This window comes from Colius striatus, chromosome 4, assembly GCF_028858725.1.
Source record: "Colius striatus isolate bColStr4 chromosome 4, bColStr4.1.hap1, whole genome shotgun sequence".
NCBI classification, from domain to species: Eukaryota; Metazoa; Chordata; class Aves; order Coliiformes; family Coliidae; genus Colius; species Colius striatus.
The window spans coordinates 64,050,816-64,071,584 of NC_084762.1; the positions used below are offsets into that span (position 1 = coordinate 64,050,816).

A 20,769-nucleotide genomic window follows, 5' to 3' on the forward strand; every position below is an offset into this window, starting at 1 on the left:
CAAAGCTGATGAAGCATCTAGAAAACTGATCTTATGAGGAACAGCTGAGGAAGCTGGGGTTACTTAGCCTGGAGGAAGCTGAGAGGAGATATCATCACTCTCTACAACTGCCTGAAGAGGGGTTATAGAGAGGTGGGGGTTGGTCTAGTTTGAGTTGAACTGGTTCCCCAGTAATAAACGATAGAGCAAAGGAAAATGGCCTGAAGTTGTGTCAAGGGAGGTTTAGATTGGAGATTGGGAAGAACTTTTTCCCAGAGAGGTTTATTAAGCATTGAAACAGGCTGCCCGGTGAGGTGGTGGTCACCATCCTGGAGTTATTCAAAAGACACATGGATGAGGTGCTGAGAGACATGGTTTAGTGATGGGCCTGGCAGTGTGAGGTTAGTGGTTGGACTCAATGATCTTAAAGGTCTTTTCCAACCAAAACGATTCTACACCTTTAAATCGAAGTGAGAAACTAGAAAACTAATCCGGGCCATGGAACTTTGTAACTTGCGCGAGCTAGCTTCATGGAATCACCACCTAGCTCCCACCTTTCCGCAAATATGCAGTAAATGCTCTGCTCTGTGTGTCTCGCACACCAGGTACGCAACCTTGGAAATCTGGGACAACAGTTCGCGGCCACGGCTGTCGGGGGACACGCTGCTGTGGGCTGCTTGCACCGTGTGCGTTCAGCTCGAGGTAAAGGGGACGTCCTGCAGACGGGCTCCCGCAGCGGCTGACGCTCGAGCGCAGCTCCCCCGAGCCGCGAGCCACTACCCGCTCGCTACTGCCAGGCACAGCCCCGCTCGCCCCACCCCACGGCGTAGCGCCGCCCGACGCACATCGTCACTCCTCTGAGCGCCCACCCGCCCGTCGGCGGAGGTGACGGCAGCCAGGCCCGAACGGAGAAAGCCGCGCTGATTGGACGCCGCACAGATGTGGGCGGGTGTAGGGGAGCCTGCGGCGCGCGGTTGGTAGAACGCGGCCGGCAGCCGTTGGCGCGCGGGTCGAAAATGGCTGGGGCGGCTGGGAGCTCGGCAGCAGGGGTGGGGGAGAGGGGCGGCTCGTCGGCTTTGCTAACCGAGGTGGAGGTCGTGGCTGCGGACTGGATGCTGGAGTTCACCTGCTACTGCCTGTGCCAGCACTTCGGAGAGGGGTGCTCGGCGGAGTTCCGGCGGTGGAGGGACGTGGCGCAGGGTGAGGGGCGGCGGCGGTTGTTGGGGCTCTGAAGGGGCGGGCGCGCGCGCTTGTGGCTGTCGAGCGGCGGCAGCTGCCGCTCTGAGGCGGAGCGTCCCTGCAAAGTGTGAGGGGCGCTTCTTTTGGCCTGCGCTTTGGTGTGCTAAGCACCAACAGCGCTTCTACGCTCCTTGTTTGGCGTAAGTATGAATTATACGCGTGTGTAGCTTTCTAATGGTCGTGGCTAGGAGCGTTGAGGAAATTTCCAGCTCTTACGAGATCTTCAGAAGATTCTTAGAATACGGTTTAGTCTGTTGAAGCGATTTAATGGCATCAGCAACTCTTGTACTTGGTAGAAAAGAGACAGTGCAGGCAGAGGTTTTGTTTACTTATTTAATCCACAGGTGTTTTGAGTTTAGCGTGCTATGACAGCGCTGCTGGAACGTTGTAATCGCCGTTGAGGAAAGCTTTAATGTTCTCGTTGAACGAGACCAAGGAGGAAGGCAAACTGAACTGTTCTAAGAAAACGGTGGCTACTTGAGGGATCGGGGTTGGGCACGTTCTGCGAAGCCTGAATGTGTAACGTGGTTACCTGTATACCATCAGCAGTTACTGTGGCTGAGAGTTCATGGTTACTAAAAAGCTGAAGGTGATTTAGAGAAGAGATGCAAACAGGATTTAAAAAAAAAAAGCTATAATTCCTTAAATACACTCGAGTTCCTTGGGTTTATATTCAGGGTTATGGTAGAAAACAAAGTGTTTCAAGGAACTATAGCCTATGAGAAAAAGGTGGAATGGAGTTTGGTGACTGGATTTTGAATGGAAAAACATGTGTTTAAAATTAAAAAAATAGTTAAGAGTGAGACTAGTTAACTACTGGTTGCAAATGTCTAGATTTCAGATAAATTTAGTAGATTTATGATGGTTCTATTAGAAATAATTTCTCCAAGATACCAAGTTAGAGCTTTGGGAGATTTTTTTTTGTGTGTGTGTTTCCCAACTGAAGGTAATAGTATGACTTTTTATAAAGAACAGAGCACAATGGCAGGCAGGATGATTAGTAAGGACATTGATATGAGAAATTATAAGAGGTAAGAAATCTGAAAGTAACATAATGAAATACATTAAATAGGGGGCTGCTATATGAAATTATTAATGGTGCTTTTCTGTTTGGCCTTGGGACTGTGGCTCAGCAGGAGGATCATACTGAAATTTAATGAAGATGTAGGTGAGAAGCAGAAACGCTATCAATGCAGCAGCAGGTTGGAATATCTTCTGAGAAGAACAGGAAAACTTTTGCAGACTGTAGTAGTAGAAACAATTAATTTAGTAGCACAGAATGCAAGGTCACATGGAACTGAAAGCTAATGGAATTTGGTCCTGCTCTGTGTAACATCAGTAGAAAGAGTTGGACGTATTGGTGTTACGGAATTACAGAGTCAGAAGTATACAAGTCTATGGAGAAAGCTAAGAAGGCCATAACATTGCATTAGAAAAGTGTGTGTGAAGGGGTTTTTTGTAATAAAATACAGAACTATTACTCTTGCATATGTTAAAGTAAGACCCAACTGAAATAATGATTAGCTGTCCAGAATTCAAACTGAAGCAAGTGCAAAAAGGTAGGCAAGCTAAAGGATTGTTGTAGAATTTTCCACCGCGGTTTCTCCTCTGAAGTTGTGAGGTTTGAACTGGATCCTCTTGCCTTCTACTCCTTTTCTGAGGAGTCTAGGTGCAGCTGGAGCCAGTCTTAGCCCCCTGTTAAAATGAGTTTGGACTCCAGGTCATGGCACAGAATCAGTTTATTACAGCTTGATCTGGACCCTCTCTTAAGAGAGCAGTCTCAAATGTCTTTTATTAACTTCAATATCTTGTCTGCATTTCAGTGTTGGTAGACCTCAGCACCTCAGTGTTGTCAGTCTTGTTAACTTCAGGCAGGACCATTTTGTCCCCTTTGAGAATTCCCTTGAAAACTGCTCCCAGTGCTTCATCATTCAAAAGTTTGTGGCTTCAGCACTCTTTAAATTGTTCAGTCTCAATTCACCCTGATTTTGTATAATTAATTCTAATGTTTTACAATCAAGTTATTAACTCTCAACAGACACAAAATAAACTGTTTTATTAGGAGATAAACAGTATTTCTGTGTAGCTCAGCAGGCTGCCAAGTAGAAATAGCTAGGTTACCTGGGATTAAGGGTTTAAAGATGGCATGACAAGGCTACATGTCCTGCCTACTTTATCCTGCCTTGACAGGCTATTATGGTCTATACACCTGAACTAGCTTGTGGAAGTGTCTATCTGTCAAGGAACTGTATTTATGTAATGTCTGATGAAAGACTTAAGATGAGAAAGGCATTTAAGTACCACAGAAGGGAAAGCAATTTATGATTGAGAGCACTATTAACAAACTAATTAATAGAGAAACTGCTTTGGGAGTGTTGAGGTAGAACAGTCTATAAAAGATTACTAAGGCTATGTCTCTTTCCATTTGTCTGCAATTACTTGTGAGTAATTGGTATGGAATAGGTCTAAAGGAATTGAATTTGGTTACTCAAAATGGCTTGTACAAACCAAGCACAGAAAGTTTGCTTTAAAAATACACCCCTGCACTGAATTAAAGCACTAATGTAGGTGCATTTTAAAGGAACAGAGAAAGCTGGAAGATCCCAAGCTACTTGCCAAGATGACCTTTTTTGTTCTGTAGGATGGTTCAGTTGCTGCCTGTTTCCAAAATTTCCAAACTCTGTCTCCATCTTCAGCTCATCTCTGTCTCTGAACTCATCCAAATACTTTACAAAATTGAGCTCTACTGTCTGCTATGGAAGATACATGAATTGGTGATTATAACGAGTGGCACTTCACTGCTATTTTAAGCAATGTTGGTTTGGTTTTTTTTTTACTTACTATTTTGGCTATAGGAATTGAAAGCTCTTTTATTACCTTCCTCACTGAAGCAGTTGTAAATGTGTTTTTTCCAAGCCCAAATGACAATATCCTGCTTGATGTTAACTTAGGTAATCATTCACGGCCATTTAATTACTTTATAATTTCATGCTTAGCCATTGTTCATAGCAAGTAGGCTGAATCCAAGTAAAGTGTTATATGTTCTAGCTGTGTCACTGCAAAACTTGGGGCTCCCATGCTCCAGAATCCTGGCTCTTGCTGACACTGAAATGTGTACATGAGAGCTAGGGTGCTCAGTCTACAGTGTAGACAAGTCACTTGTCACATTCTTCACTTTTCATTTTAAATGTTTCTGTATTATGTTGTGAAGACAGGTTTCGATATCCAGCACATAAAAATAAGAAGTTCACGGTAACCAGCATGATATAAATAATCTCATGATAGCTCCCTTTCTATATATCGAATAATCCTTGTGACCTTCCAACCCTGCAAGGAGGATTTCCCTTGTAGGTTTACATCTCTGACTAAGCTCTCCTTGTAGCTTTACCGCTTTTGGTCTGTCGGTTGCTATAGCAACATGTGTTAGCAGTCTGTGTGTAGCTCATGTTTTGTGGGTGTTCCACAGCAATGTTTTATGGAGGAGATTGGTAGTAGGCTCCTGAGCAAAACAAAACTTCATTTATTTATGTAAGTTAGTGTGGTCTTCTAATTTGATAAATATGTCAGTGATGCATCTTACCACTTTAGCTTACTGTTGTGAACTGCAAGAGGGTAAAGTTTTTCTGGTCAAATTATGAAAAATTATTTAAGTTCTTTTAATGTGGGGGACTATTAATATCAGTTTCCTAGTGAACTAGAACTTTAGGAGATTAATAAACTAATAACATGGTGTCTAGTATATTTCTAGCCACACTGTGGCAGTGCTGGAGCAAGACTGACTTGACTTTTATCTACTTTTCCAGCTCTTATTAATGGCCTCTCTGAAATACCCACACATCAGAAAAAAACTGTGTATCTCTGTCAGCTTTTAATAAGAATCGCAAAAGGAAAAAACCTTGGTAAATACTTTATTTTCTTTTTCTTTTCACTAGTTGCTTAAATAAATGTTCACGAACTTGCACGGAAGTGTATTAGGTATGCTTTAACATAGCCTTTACTTACTATACATATACATAAAGATTTAAATTACTGAAATTTACATTTTGGGCTGTCTATATTTGACATATGAGAAAGCTATGTGCCAGACCAATGCTATTATGTGCTGATTTAGCTGCTTTGAGTTTTACTATATGCTTCTTAAATAATGGATTTTTTTTTTGTCAGAGAAGCATCAACAAACAAAATACACTGGAAAAGACTGTCTCTTAGTGAGCAATATTTGCAAGTTTAAAACACATAATGTGCATTTCTTTCTGCACATGTAACTCCTGAGGTTAAAGTAGGGCAGACAGTAGGAATGAATATGGATGAAAAAGATGACTGCACCTGTTTCTTAGAGTGCAAGGCTTTGAGCTGGCAGGAGGTTCTTGAGACTCTTATTAACTTCCATGGCTCCTGTTTGGATGTATTCACAACTTACTAGTTTAGCCAAGCTGATCTTGCTTCCATACTTGAGTTTCCAGAAGACTTAACTTTTTTGCTGCAAGCTTTCACTGCTTGATAAAACACACTGGAATTTAAGCACCTCAAAAGCAGTTTGGCCAGCCTGAGCATTGAAGGGAAAAGTGTATTCTAGCCTAGCAGTGACACAAAAATCTGGTTTTTATAAAATGAAATTTCTCATGTTACTTGTCAGATATAACACTCTCTTTGATTTAGTTCAACTTGAGAATCAAATTCTAATATTTAGTTCATCATAGTTGTGAAACTTTTTCTGATAGTGCTTTAAGACCATATTATTGTATATAATGCTTGAGCATATGACTTAAATGTAGTTTTTATCAGTAGTAGAGAATGACTTATGTGGTGAGGAAGAGTGCACATCCTTAGTAGGTATTACATCAGATGTAGTTGCACAGTGTATGTGGAATGCTTATGTATTGTATGGTAGCTTTCCTAATTCTTTTTCAATTATTAAAATACTTAATCTGTACTGAGCCTTGAAACAGACTAGGTTAAACAGCTTGTTAAACAGCTTGATTTTACAATATTGAAATAAATGTAATAGTAATTGTTTTATTAATAGATTGAAACAATAATAGAAACATAGAATTGGTTTTGAATGTGTATGTATACATAGACTACCATTTCAATTTTCAGTGTCTGTCTATTACTGGAACAGGTATCAAATAATGTATATTTTTTCAATATTGCTTAAATTGTCTACCATCTTCCTGAAAAATACTTACTGTAAGGAACAAGTAGAAATCCAGAGAGATTCTGCTATGAAATCCTATAAAATCAAGGAAAAAGTGAGGCCATAGTTCAATGAACATCTTGAGCTAAGCTGGCAATGCCATGGGGGAAAATGCAATTTCGTGTACCTGCCAGCTCCTGCTGCATCTGTTTTGCTTACATATTAACTTGTGCAGTTGTGCAATGACCAGACTGGGAAGCTCTTTCTAAAGTGTTGAGAGGATGATTATTTGCTTGGCTAAATTTCTGCCAAAAGTAGTCACTGATCCTGCTTGCTGGGAGTTTGTGCAAACCTTGGTGTTGGCACAGCAGGACAATGACACAGGAGATTGCTTCTGCTTTTTCAGTGACACTCCTGTGTTTAAGCTGTTTGAATTTCCCTCTCAACTTATTATGTTTGAAGCAGTTAAATTAAGTTGTGGAAATATAGAAATAGACTCAGGAAAAAAATGAGGATTGTTGGTTACAAAATTAACAGTATCAATAAGAAATGTTTTGATATCTGATGCCAAGCTTAATATAAGAGTATTATTAATGCCAGCCCAAATGCATGATGTTAAACTTAGCACTATTGCAAGTGGCATTTTAAATGAACAATAATTAGCACATTATCTTGCTTTAAAATGCAACAGTAACATTATTAGTAAGAGTAGGAAGAACCAGTCTCTGTGAAAGGAATGCAGTTACTTCAGATGTCTGAAACGCACCTGAAAAGAGATGCTAAAAATTATTTGAGGAAAAAGGAATTAAAATTATGTATAGCATGTATTATTTTATTGTGTAAATAATGTATGTGTTTAGATTTAACTTTGAAGTTTTTTAATTGGCTTTCTTTAAAATATTTTTTGCTCCCTCATAAGAATGCCATTTTGAAAGCGATCACAGAATTTCACCTTTGGAATCTGCCCTGTCTTTCTGGACTTCAATTGAAAGGGAAGAAATTAAAGTGGAAAAGCTGCATGAAGATATTCGTCGCTTGATTCAAATTCAGGTCTGTGACATACTCAAAATGCTTCAGGATGCTTCCTATTCATTCTGTTAAAGCAGCGTTCCTTTTACGAAAAGCTTGGGCTATTAGACTGAACTGGTGCTTTCAAGTATAGTGTAAATAGAGCTGTATAGGGGACCTTTTCCTGTGTATATTGGTTCCTGTTTGTCCCAGTTCAAAATTGTTTCAAAAGCTGAGAGAGAACTTCAATGTGCTACAATCTTAAGCCTTAAAATATGAGTAGGGCTTTTTAGCTTAAAAAATAGTTCTTTTTTGAAATCAAAAGTTTTGTAATACACAAATGTGTTAACAGCTAGTGGCAGTGTGAAAGTCTGTCAAGGAAAGATGGAAGCCATAATTACTAGGTAAGTATGAGATACTTTGGATCAATGAGGATCCTTCTAAATGCCCGATGGAAAGGTTTTATGCTTTTCTACTTGAGTTTTAATGTTACTTCAGAACTAGCTGTTATAACTAGATAATTTTCGGTAACCCTTAAATATATAAGCCTCTGGATTTTGGAAGTCTTATAAAACTGTACAAGTGTGACTTCTCTTGCTTTTTCTGAATCTCAAGTGAAATGTATTTCATCAAATCTTGTAATTGTATTCATTGTAGATTGTAGCCGTTTACATGGAAAATGGATATTTCAAGGAGGCTACAGAAGTTCTTGAAAGGCTATTTACAGACTCTGGATCAGATAAGGTAGTAACTTGCTTAACTTGCTTAAACTTATTTTTGGAGAGAAGAGAGGAATGGATATCCAATGCTAGCAAATGCTACCTGCCTAGCTTTGTCCTGATTAGTGCCTATGCAATCACTTACACACCTACATCATTTGTAAATATAAAAGGGAATTTGTGGCTAGGGGATTGATAGAAATAATTGGTGATTTTAGGGAGTAAAATGCTTCTAGCAGCAGTTGTTCTTTGCTGTGGGCAGCATCAGTCCAAACTTCATACCCTTTCCCACTTCGTGTGAAAAGTGAGGTGTCACTACAGATTATGGGAATTTGACACTACACTTTTCTTAGAATAAAGACAGTATAAACATGCTGGCAGTGGTGTAGTAACTCTACTGTTTTTTTCTAAACTTTTATTTGTTTCCTCTGTTCATTGGTGCCTACATACTGCAGCATCACAATGAAGCAAAGCTCATTAGTACCTGTAGTACAGAGTGGATAATATGCTTTTATGTGGAAAAGATAATATCTGTGGGTGAACCCAATTTCTGGTTTGATGTTGACTGCATCGATGCAAGTTTGAGTTGTATATCTCTGTAAAATAACAGCTAGTACACACACTGTGACTTGCTGGGGTGGAGAAAAGAGCAAAAGAAGGACTGCTGGCAAAAAGAAAAAAGGCAAAAATGCTTCCTCTATCATCTTCTGGTATGTTAGGACACATGTTCTGTGTAAATAGAAGCATGTGTGTACCATTATTCAGATGCACCCTTCGTTCGGAGGATTAAGATGTTTCGAAAGCATAGACTGTGGTAACAGTCTCTAAATTCAGAAATAAGAATGTGACCTGTACGCAAGTTCGTTGTTGGCTGTATTGGTCTCTGCAAGATTCAGAGCCTTTGATAGATAAAAAATAAAGCTGTGATTATCAGTACCGATGTGCCCATAGTACTAATGTACTACGTAGTTTTGTAAGCCCCTTTCATTGCCACTCTTTTTGCAGAAAATGAGAAAAGAGAACCCAGTAGTGATTGGCATTTTCTGGGTATTCTTGTTCAGTTGACAGTCCTGCTTTTGAAGGGAATGAAAATAAGGATCTCTAGAAAGTTACACTTAGCCATTTATTAATCATATAAAGTAAACTCTTGGCATCATGCCTAGTTAACTTTAGAACCTTTTTCAAACTGTAGCATGAGGTTGGTATAGGCATATTCAGAAAATTCAGAGATGTCCTATTTAGCATAAATGCTAATTTTAATGCAGGTTATATTTTTGTGATATATAAAGTTGTACTTTTCTTAGCCTTTAAGGGTGAAGCTGACAACTGTAATTAAAAGCAAGGATCCATATGTTCCACTTCTCCAAAGTTTCAGTTACAGTCTTTTGATAAGTAAAATCAAGTCTTATATTGAACTTTTCATGAAAGAAAATGAAACTAACTTCTTAATTCAGGTATGTCAAAACTATTTTCAAAACTTATTTCCAAAGAGGTTCCTGATAAGATTAAATATACTGCTTTGAAAGGGGGTTGTTTGGACAATATTCATTTATTGTGTTAATCTAAAGAAAGATAAAAGTTCCTTTTCATCTATCTTATATTCATTTTTTTAAAACTAATATGTTTAGGGAAAAAGAGGAATAATACTCCTCTAAAATGTCTTGTTTGCTTTTTTTTTTTTTTACTACAACTATTCTGGTTAGAAAAGTAGTTAGGATAAAAGCACAATTAAAACAAGATCTGTCATTAATGTACATTGAAGAGAAGCAGTTCTGATGTGAGACTCCTTTAAAGATCATGTAACTGTATATTTAATGTTTCTTTTGTTGAATGTTTAATGTTGAAGTCTATTAGACTTTTTATACTAAAACTAAAAGATCTAGACTGTTAATCGGACTTTAGGAATGTTAGAGGAGTTAGGAGATGAAAAACTATTATTGCTGTTTTCCTATAAATAAAAAAGCTCCTTACAAACCATCTTACTCAGAAGTAACTTAAAATTGGCAAGAATAACATTCCTCCTGCTGTTAAGAGAAATTCTTTACAGTCCTCCTGAAGATTATGTTTACTTCCTGTAAAAGAATATTGAATTATTCAATTACAAAAGCACAAACATCTAAAGGTAATAAGAAGCAAATTTTAAATAAACAAACCTTAAGTTCCTCTGGGGCTTTCATTCTCTTACCGGAAAGAGACTACAGAACTTATTAAATGCATTGAAAGTATAATACAAGGAGTAGCTTTTAATGGTTTCACTCTGCTGTCAGTTTTCAAGTTTATTTTTCAAGGCTATCTCTTTGAGTCTAAGAGGAGATGGAGGTCTGGAGGTGCTGGAGAAGGCTCAGCACTCCATAGTAGCAGATGTGAGCCCTCTGTGTTGTATGCCCACGCCCTGCACATCCATTCTACTGTCTGCACCAATGTTGCAAATCTTACTTGTGCAGCCTTTACTTTGGCCTAAGTTACTCTGGGACATGGAGGAGACAACTTTGTGAAGAGTTATGTGCAATTCACAGAACTGTTTCCTAGACATGGACCTTGTGTTCTCTACAGGAAAAACACTGTAGGTTTAATTGTTAATCTCTCTTCTCTTTCTTCTGGTGCCATATGTAAAAGTATAATCATAGAACAGTTTGGATTGGAAAGGACATTCAAAGATAATCTAGTCCAACCCACCCCTGCAGTGAGCAGGGACATTGTCAGCTAGAATCTAGTCTGAATCTACTCTCTTTTTAGTTTAAAACCCTCACTCCATGTCCTGTTGCCACTGGCCTTGGTAAAAAGTCAAAGTACAGAAACACTGCAATAAGGTCTCTCTGGAGCTTCCTTCTGCAAGCTGAACATCCCCAACTCTCTCAGCCTTTCCTCATAGGTGCTTCAGCCCTCTGATCTTTTCTGTGGCTTCCTCTGGACCCATTTTGTGTCTTTCCTGTGCTGAGGGCCCCAGAGCTGGATGCAGCACCTCAGATGAGGTCTCATCAGAGTGGAGCAGAGGGACAGAATCACCTCTCTCAATCTGCTAGCTTTTGATGCAGCCTAGGAAATGGCTGACCTTCTGGGCTGCGAGTCCACATTGCTGGCTTGTGTCCAGAATTTCATGAACCACAAGGTAGTCTGGACTGTTTCACAGACTGCTTTTTCTAGGTTATTGTCAAGCTTGGGATCTAAAAGATTGCAGTTCCTACTGTTGATGAAGTTCTTGAACTTCAAGAAACTCTTATAGGTTATCTGGAGTCTGTTCTTAGATCAGCTAATCAGAGAATTATGGAATTGTAATGCAGTACAAGGAAGAACGATCTATACCAAGAAAGCATAGTTCTGAATGCTATGTAATATTTCTTTATAACTTTCATTTCTCTTTCTAAAGAATTAGTTTTAAGGACAAGTACAATTTGAAAGCTACTGCTAATTTTAAATACTCCTATAGTGGATTTAAACCTTTTTTAATTAAATCCTTTCTACCCATTTATCTGCATGAAAACGTGTCTTGAATTTCACATGTGTTTTGCTGCCATCAACCACTGTAAAAGAGCCAGTATTTTGAAAACTGACAGCTGAAAGATGTGGTAGATTGGGTAGCCCTGAAATTTCTGACAGTGAAACATTTTCTTCTGTGATTAGAAGTGTTCTGTGACCAGTATTTTCATGAATAACTGAGTGAAATAGACAAAGATTTTTGTATTATCTGACTATTATGAAGGTTGAGAGGCTGCAAGCTGCTGTGAAGGACAAGTTAAGATTTCAAGAAGACTGAAAATTAACTGGATGCAAAAGCAAGCCCTGCAAGAAGAAATAGATGGAAAGTGGAGAAACTGGCTAAGCAGAAAATGAATTAATATTTGGCCCGTAGTGAATCTGTCAACTTTGAATCACTCGAATTTTGACATTTGAGTGTTACAAACAGATCACCTTTGGGGATGTATAGGCAGTGTTGGATGGAAAATGGTTGGCTCTGCTTAATAACAATGGTGCACAAGAAGAGGTTCTTCTATGATTTGGGCAGTAACTATACCTTAAAATGCTAGAGCAGGAAGCTGATGGCAAAATGGCAAGAAAGATCACATGTCGACTAAGTGATTTTGTTTTTGGTGTGGGCTTTGGTTTTGTGTTTCTTAGGATAGTATTTAGTATAGCAAGTTCAGAAATCTAGGGAAAGTACAAATTTTAGTCCTCTGGATGTTCTAGAAAGAGCAATACACTATTCCTTCCCATACTTGAGAATGGAGAAGAATTAATCCTAGTTTGTGACTAAAAGTTTAGGCAGGATGTTACAAGCCTAAAGTCTGATTAGAGATGTGCTTTTTGAATGTGTTATAGGCATGCTTGATCCTGCCATGTGTACAGAACTAGACAAACTTGTGAGCCCTGTCACTTTTCCATTTCTAATCTAGTTATAGAATCTTCAGAGTACTTTGATAGTATTTGCAGTCCTAGTTAATCTCTGCAACATCTTTCACAAATCTAAATGGTCACTTATACAAGTATTGTATTTCCATCTATCCATAAAAATATTGTTTATGGCTGAGTAAAATTGCTCTGAGTTATAACTGATAAAGATCTTAGTGGATTTGAACTTAACACAGTGCAGTTGCTTTGAAATTACTTATTTTAATGATAATACTTCTGCAGTCTGAATATGAAATAGGCACTGTTACTCCTAATAGAGAATACACATTAATATTAGTGTAAATTACTATCTAGGTACTGTCTGTTTTTAATTTTAAGGCATCAATTCCACTTCTCACAGGCAGCCACAAAACAGGTAAAGTCTAAAGAACTGAGAGCAACAGCATTGCAAAATGAAACTGGGGATGTCAATGAAGATGACAGAAGGAATTCAGAAACAAAACAAAGGTTTGTATTAGGCATTATACTGCTGAGGGGCATATTTGCCCAGTAACTTGAAACTTGTAGAAGTACCAGTAGGTAGAAGGAAGGATATGAAATTCCAAACCACTGTCCAATATAAAATTAACTACAAGCATATTCTTTATTTTTTAAGTTCTGGCTTTTCTATATCTGTTACTTTTGGCATTTACATCAAATAGCTTGACAATAAGTACTTAAAGATGCTTTTTCATGGTTTTTTTTTTTTTTTTAGTTTATACAGCTGTCATTTTTGTATAGTGATAAACAGAAATACTTCATTTTCTTTATGCTTTATTGCGTTCCTCTTAGTCCAGCTCTTCATGTTTCTGGCAATAGGTTGTCTGGAGAAGGAGGAGGATAAGAAGGAATTAGTGTATTACTTTTTACGTACAGCTAAACACAAGAATCTCTTACTTAGTGATACCAGTGTGATGGCAAATAGTTATGTTGTTTCAGAATTCTGGCAATGTGAACCCTCAAAGCAGTTACACACATCTCTAAGAAATGCTGGGTGAACTTGAAGCCTATTTCCTTCTAGCTTCCTTTGATTTTATTTTTAAAAATACTAATGTTTTAGGCTTATCACCTTGCTTTTTCATGGAGAATACATTGTAGTCTTTAGTTGGGACGCAGCTTATATTCCTGCAGATTTAAACTTGGAATACTAGGCATCCTTTAGTTAAGGAAATTGACTGGTGCAGACAAACTATACAAGCCAAGTCACAAGATATATTTAGAAGGACAGCTCCTGATGTAATTGCCCCTGAGAGGTATGATAAAAGACTTAATCAGAATATCCAGGGAAAAAATTCCTAGATTGTGAAGAAAGTATGAGGAAAATAGATGTGCAAAATGCCTTATGTCTTCAGTGTGTCTTTTAGTTATTGTTGGATCACATAAATGGCAAGTTACTGCCTAGGAAATTTTTTTTTTTGGCTTTTTTCTTAAGATCAATGAAAGAGCAACAAAGTGTTACAAATCGGTCACCTGAAGACAAGAAAAAACCCACCATAAGGTAAATTTTTTGTTATTGCTCTTGGTCATAGACATTTCATGAAGTCTTTTTTCATGTGTATTTTTACTTCAGTTCTATGTTCCTAGCAGGCCTCATTCAGGACAGAAACCAAGACTGAGAAGAGTTCTTCAGAGTGAGTGTTAGCTTATTTCTAAACTTTCAATCATGTCACACACTTTCTTCCTCACCTTCCCCCCCCTTCCCAGTTATAATTGCTATACAGTGTGATTGGATTAACATAAAAATGATTGTGATGAAAAAAGCACTCCTAGTCGTTTTGTGTGGTTTCTGCACAAATGCAGATTTAGTGCTTGCCACACTTAAGAAGCTGTGAAACAGCTCAAGGTTCTCTGGCAACTCATTTTGCAAAATTATACACCATCTTCTGGTTCACTTAAGAGTTTGTTCGCTTGCTTTACTGGGATTTATTCTGTGCAAAAGAAACTGCCAGAGGAGTACTGACACTTGTCTCTTGACTTCTGACTGTAGTAACTTTGGTGGGAAGGAACTAAAGGGGCTGGTTGGTGGGGGTGGGGGGGAATTGTAGTGTAATATGCACAAAGTTAGGATGTTCATGTATCTTCCTGGTATTACTTTTAAAAAACTTAAACATGGATTATATAATATTTATCAGTAGATTTTGAAAACCATTAGCATGTTTTTACCACAAAGATGTTGTTATAGCTTCTGCATGTGGCCATGTTGTACCTGGAAGGATAAACTCTGACGATGCAACAGTTACATGTTCTGTGAAAATGCTGGAACCTTTGTACAAAGTATCATAGCTCTAATTTCTGGCTAGTTTCCGTTCTCTCTGCATAAAATGAGCTGTATGTACAGTAGAAATGTGTTTACCAAAATGAAATAAGTGTTTCATTACTACGTACTAATTTTTACCTAGTCTTTTTAAATACAAGTCTTCTATGACCTCTATTGCATAGAAAACATAGTGACTCTTTTGAGCTATATTTTGAGTACTTGGACTGAGTACTCACATATGCATATATAATAGTATATTCATATGTAAATAGACACTGAATTTTTCCCAGTCTGTCAAAGCATATCAAAATTGTGTACATTCTTGTCTCGTATAGATGGTAGAATGCAAAACTGCTGCCTTAATGTTGACTGCTTATTGATCTGAAAATGTCTTCTAGGTCTAAACAGCTTGCAAAACATGGAAAAATATGGAAGTGCTTTGTCTTGTGGCCGAAGAAGACAGGTTTGTACCCGTTCTCTGTAATAAGTGGAGAAAAAGTTAGTCTGCACTGCACAGAATTTTTTTCTCACTTTCATTTGACTGCCTTCAGTATGCCTGGGTTTACGATTCTCCACACTACTCAAGCTGGGCTACAGCTCCTGAAGCTTTTTTTTTAAGTTCCAATTCCTGTATTTTTAAAAGAAAAATACTTTTTTGTGCAGTCACAAGTATTGTTGCTAATGCTTATGAGCCTTTAATATGTTGGTACTGAAGCTTAGTCTGTGCGACCTGATCTAGGTGGACCTTCCTCTGCAGGGGGTTAGACTAGATGATCTCTAAAAGTCCATTCCAACCCCTACCATTTTATGATTCTATGATTTTATCTCATTTTCCCATTAGAGTTTTGGGTAAACATAAAAGACATTTGGTTTTCCCACTTGAATTTTAAAAATCACTAAATCTAATACTTTGTTCATATGAGTTGAAAATATATATTTACTTGAGAAACTATTCTACTTTTTAAAGTAAATAAGTGTCTTTTTATAATGCAACATTTCAAATAGTCCTTTGCATTCTCTTCATGAGTAAGCCTACTCCACTGAATCACTTCAGAATAATTCTACTATGTTCACTAATGCTAGAATTCCCTGTTGGTGGGAAGTACAGAAGTTACATCTTAATAGGTGGCAACTTGAAGTTGATTTGATGTTTTGGTAAACTGTTATGAACTGATTTTTGTGCACAGCCAATTTTCTTTAGTTGAGATAAAATGATAAACACTTCAGAATGAAATGAATATTAAATCTATTCCCATTGTTGAATTATGTTTGAGACTGTCTCTTGGGAAACAATATGGAAACTTCTATTTGGATAACAGTGAAAGTTACCAACATAAGTCCTTTTTGGTGTGACCTGTTTTCATTTTTGTGGTGTTCATTTTGACATTTAATTTTTCATGTAACAAGGATGCAACTGCTTGCTTTTTTTTTTTTCCAGACTGTCCTTAGAGAGTTGTACTTTTTCCTATTCTTTAGGTGTTTTTTACTGAAGTTGAAGTACTGGTTAATCTTTAGTTACTTGCTGTCTTCAAATTGGTTGAGGTTCTAATGAAAGCTCATCTGTCCTTGAAGGTTAAGCCCTCTGTGATATAAACAGCTTTTCACTTTCTCACAAATCTCAGGAATAGTTACATCACTGAGAGCTTCCTTAAAACCTTGAAATACAGCCAACACCCTACAAAAAAATATCAGCACTTAGTGGATTTGCTTGTTGCCTTCAAAACATAATGAATTACTTTATTCCAGCTTGTACTTGAATAGGTACCTTGTCAGCCAGTTGCTGATAAGCATGCACACTTTCATCAGTCTTGTTTTCAATGTCAAGATAGATATAAGCTAATTGGACCACAACTGAAACAGAGTTAATGACAAACTTATATTTACTTATTTTTCTGTTGAGTTAGTCTGTTATGGAGTCAGTTAAGCAGTAAGTCCAATCAAGGGCTTGTGCATGCATCTTGCTAGGAAGAAAATGATGTAATGTGCTTAATTTCATTGTTATAGGTTCAATCTTAATTTAAATGTAAAGACTAAAGTTATAGAAAACTACATCTGATATTGAATAACTATTGAAAAAATTTATAAAAAACTTGAAAGCGACTGAATCACAACTGTGCCACATAGAAAAGTAGGCATTTGCTGTCCACTTGATATTTATGCCATACTCCCTGCCAGTGAGACCTCTCATAAATACTGCATAGAAGGCCAGCCCTTGAGATTCTGTGATATTGCTTTCTACACAATAAAGCAGCTCCCCTGCTTAATAATCTGGGGTATAAAATTGTCTGCATGCATGAAAGCATGCAGTGAATGTCAGAGCTATTAACTTCAAGAACTTCCTTTTCCTGTAGTCCCTCTTTCAATGTTGGCATTGTTTGCCCTTGTTTTGTAAATGGCATTTCACTGTGATGGTTCAGTGCTCATTTTCAGCCTTTCTTTGCTGTGTTTTCAGTTAGCTGCTTACAACAATCTGCAGTGTTATTGAAAGAAACTGTGCTTGATTTTTCTCCTTCCTAAATTAGGGGATGCAAGCATAACAGAACTTAGCTGTTTGTTCTCACCATATACATACAGGATAAGAAATTAAGTCCCATGAGTTGTCCAAAATGTGACTGACATTTTGCTTAATAGAATGTGTCTGAAAATCTGTGTTTTCAGAATTTAGTCACACTTGGATAGAAAAAAAAACCAACAATATATTTAAACTTGGACAGGGGAAAAAAAGAAAGTCAGAGCAGGGTCCCAGAAGACACAATCAAAAAAATACAGGTTACTAGAGCAGAAGGAATAATGAAGGAATAGCAGGACCTTTAGGTATGTAAGTGTATGTCCACACAGTCTGTCTGGCAAACTCCAGCTTGCTCCGCCAGCATTCTGAGCCAGACAAATGTCATGTTATTTTGGACCTAGTGTTGTGGTCATGGTAGCTCAAAGCATAGTGCTTCAGTATGTCCAGTCTCTCAACCAGTCTTGATAGATTGTAACAGGGCAATGCAAGAATCTGTGTAACTGCCATCCCAGAGGGCACAGGCAGTTTGGTGCTGGGTAGGAGGAAACAAGGCAAGTTAATACACTGCACAGTTCCTCAATGGGGGAAAACCTCAATGGTTTGCCTGCAGGGCAGGTTCCTCATATGTTAAACTAAATAAATTTACTTAAAAAAATCTTAAATATAAACAATTCAAAAGCAAAATGAGCAAAATCCAACCCTTTCAACAGCATATGTAATTAATCGTTACAAGTAAAAAGGGTTGTGATTGTCTCTGCTGGGAGTGTTTGAATTTTCTGGTGCTGTAGGTCGAGCATAACCATATTACTTGAATAAAGATTTTTAGTTAGGAAAGTTGGGGGTGCTTTTTGGTTTTTGGGTTTTTTTTTCCTGGCATGCTATGAAATTAACTAAATGGTACCAATGGACTCTCTGGCCTTTAAATAACAGTAAATACCCTACCATTCACTACTCATGTTGCAAAAGATCTGTGAAACAGGAAGTATTATGAAAGGGACTCAAGAAATGTTGGGTTTCTAACTGTTTAGAAACAGAGCTGAACTGCTCTCACTCAACTCTTTCACTGCTTAGTGAGGTTTATCAGTAATCAGTTTCTTGAAGAGGCACTGATAGTTGCATTAAGCTGGAATAAGTCCAGCTTTCAGATATTAAGTTTGATCTTCATGTACCTTAGCTTGCACTCTGTGTAGATGCCAAACTTTCACTTGCTGCAGAATAACCAGGATACTATTTTGATCAAGCTGAATGTTATCTAAGCTCCTTCCTTGCCAGAGACTCCCCACTGCCTTTCACTTCTGAGTGCAGCTTCCTTGTTCAGCAGCTAAAACTCAAGGAAAGAGGAGGAACCATGCAGAATGTCACTCAAATTGTCACCTGACCCATCCTTGGTGCCTGAATTGTTGTTGCTCTTAAGGACACAGCCTTTTAAGGATCCTCGGGAGAGTTACAGCTTATTAGGAGAGGAGATAAAAAGTAAATACTTTTTCTGTCCTCACGGATGAGGGACTTATCTGAACATCCTTGGGCAGATGGTCCTATTGTGCCACTGACAATCCTGCTGCCTGCCCCTGGACTGTCCTACCCAGCTACCCCTTGGGCACAGGCAGGATGGTGGACGTTTTCCTAATGACAACAACCACAAGATTTACATTTTGACTGGGTACATTATTTGCAGTTGGGTCATGTTTGTTCCCCTGCAATTCACAGATTTCCTCTGTACTAATCTTCTACTTCATTTCATATTATATCCTGGAAAAGAAAACTTGTTAACATTGAAGCATGCGGTTCTCGAATGTTCCAGGTCATGTCTACTACTGTATTGTAACACTTGACTTGGTAACTTCTGTTATCACAGAATCATAGAAAACTAGGAGTTGAAAGGGACCCCTAAAGATCTAATCCAACCTCCCTGCCCAAGCAGGTCCACCTAGATCAGATCGCATAGGAACACATCCATGCAGCTTTTGAAAACTTCCAGAGGAGACTCCACAACTTTCCTGGGCACTCTGTGCAAATACTCTCACCCTCACAGGAAAATTCCACTTAAGGAAAAACTGTTTGTGTTCTAGCTCATGTCCCTTACCCCATGTCCTGTCACTGGACACTACAGAAAAAAGTGCTGACCCATCCTCTTGACATACACCTTTTAAATACTTGAAGTATTAATGAGGTCCCCCCCTCAGTCTTCTCTTCTCAAGGCTCAACAGTCCCACGTCTCACAGCTTTTCCTCATAAGGAAGATATTCCAGTACCCTGATCATCTTGGTGGCCCTGCACTGGACTCTCTAGAAGTTCCTTGTCCCTCTTGAGCTGGGGAGCTCAGAACTGGACACAGCACTCCAGATGAGGCCTCACTAGGGCAGAGTAGAGGGGGAGCAGAACCTCCCTCAACCTACTGGTCACAATCTTCTTTGATGCACCCCAGGATGCCATTGGCCTTCTTGGCCATGAAGGCACATTGCTGGGTCATGTTTAGTTTGCCTGTCCTCTGGCACCTCACCAGTACTCCACAATTGTTTGAAAATGATGAAGAGCAGCTTACCAATAGCATCAGCCAGCTCCCTCAGCACTCGTGCGTGCAAGTTACAGTGCTCAAAGAAATCAAATGACCCTAACCCCTAGATATCCATATTCTGCAGTACTTGGAAAGCTGCATAAAAACTTGCTGTTGTATTTGCTATAGGCTTAGCACTTGCATTAATGCCTTTCTTTACTCATATATCTGGTATTTTTCTCTGTTCTTCCCCTAGCGATGGACTTACAAAGAAGACTTGGAATTGAAATCAGGAGTAAGGGAGTTTGGAGTGGGTAACTGGGCTAAAATTTTGGTCCATGGTGACTTCAACAACCGGACCAGTGTCATGTTAAAAGACCGGTGGAGGACACTGTGCAAGATGGAACAAGGCTAATTCAATGACAGGAATCCACTCTTCTTGACCTTTCCCTACACAAGGACCTAGTCTGGCTTTTCAGAATAACTTCTTGTAGTCTCAGTTTCCAGCAGTGTTGCTGTCCCAAAAACGGTGTGAAACACTCACGTAAGCTCACTTGCTTGGGTAAGGGTGACTTAAATGTAAAGCCTGCCCTTCTTACATGCAATAGGTGATGTGATTTCTGAAATGCCAAATTGCCTGTGGTGACTTAAAAAAGGTCACGTGTACATAGGGGTATTTAATGACTGGCAACATGCTTAGCTTGAGAGAGGCTAACAGAGTCAAGCCTTATCTGTATTTAAAGGGTTGTATCTCTAGTCAGTTTGAGTTTTTTTCGGTTTGCTTCCTGCCATATAACCCATTCTCATCTGATGTGCTTCACTTGGAAATGTTGGTCACTTGTCATCTCTGTCAGTAGGTCATACCAAAAAATATGTATGTGTTGGTAGTGCTAATTTTACAAACTGATTCCTTTTTTGCAGTTAAAAACATGATACTCCGTGTAATTTGGTATTTCTAAGTAGTTTAGGTGCTGCTTTTTTAAAAACAAGAATTAAGTTTAAGTTCTAGGTGGAGAGTTATTTTGAACTTGTGTATATTAG

The 20,769-nt window shown here is 38.5% G+C and overlaps 1 protein-coding gene across 1 annotated transcript; it reads left to right on the plus strand.

Moving 5' to 3' along the window:
* The first annotated feature begins 477 nt into the window (after nt 1-477).
* On the plus strand, nt 478-20,738 carry TERF1 (telomeric repeat binding factor 1). The gene is made up of 11 exons (XM_061995884.1): nt 478-681; nt 810-1,179; nt 5,022-5,117; nt 7,275-7,405; nt 8,021-8,107; nt 9,387-9,536; nt 12,830-12,936; nt 13,901-13,966; nt 14,056-14,099; nt 15,124-15,188; nt 19,985-20,738. The coding sequence occupies exons 1-11, from the start codon at nt 478-480 to the stop codon at nt 20,141-20,143; spliced, it is 1,479 nt and encodes a 492-aa protein (XP_061851868.1). The 3' UTR covers nt 20,144-20,738.
* The last annotated feature ends 31 nt before the right edge of the window (nt 20,739-20,769 follow it).

Excerpts from the sequence above, each read along its gene's own strand:
- TERF1 (XM_061995884.1), top strand. The coding sequence starts at position 478 with ATGGAACTTTGTAACTTGCGCGAGCTAGCTTCATGGAATCACCACCTA. Across the intron at positions 1,180-5,021 it reads GTGGAGGGACGTGGCGCAGG|CTCTTATTAATGGCCTCTCT; the intron begins GTGAGGGGCGGC and ends CTACTTTTCCAG. Across the intron at positions 14,100-15,123 it reads ACTGAGAAGAGTTCTTCAGA|GTCTAAACAGCTTGCAAAAC; the intron begins GTGAGTGTTAGC and ends AATGTCTTCTAG.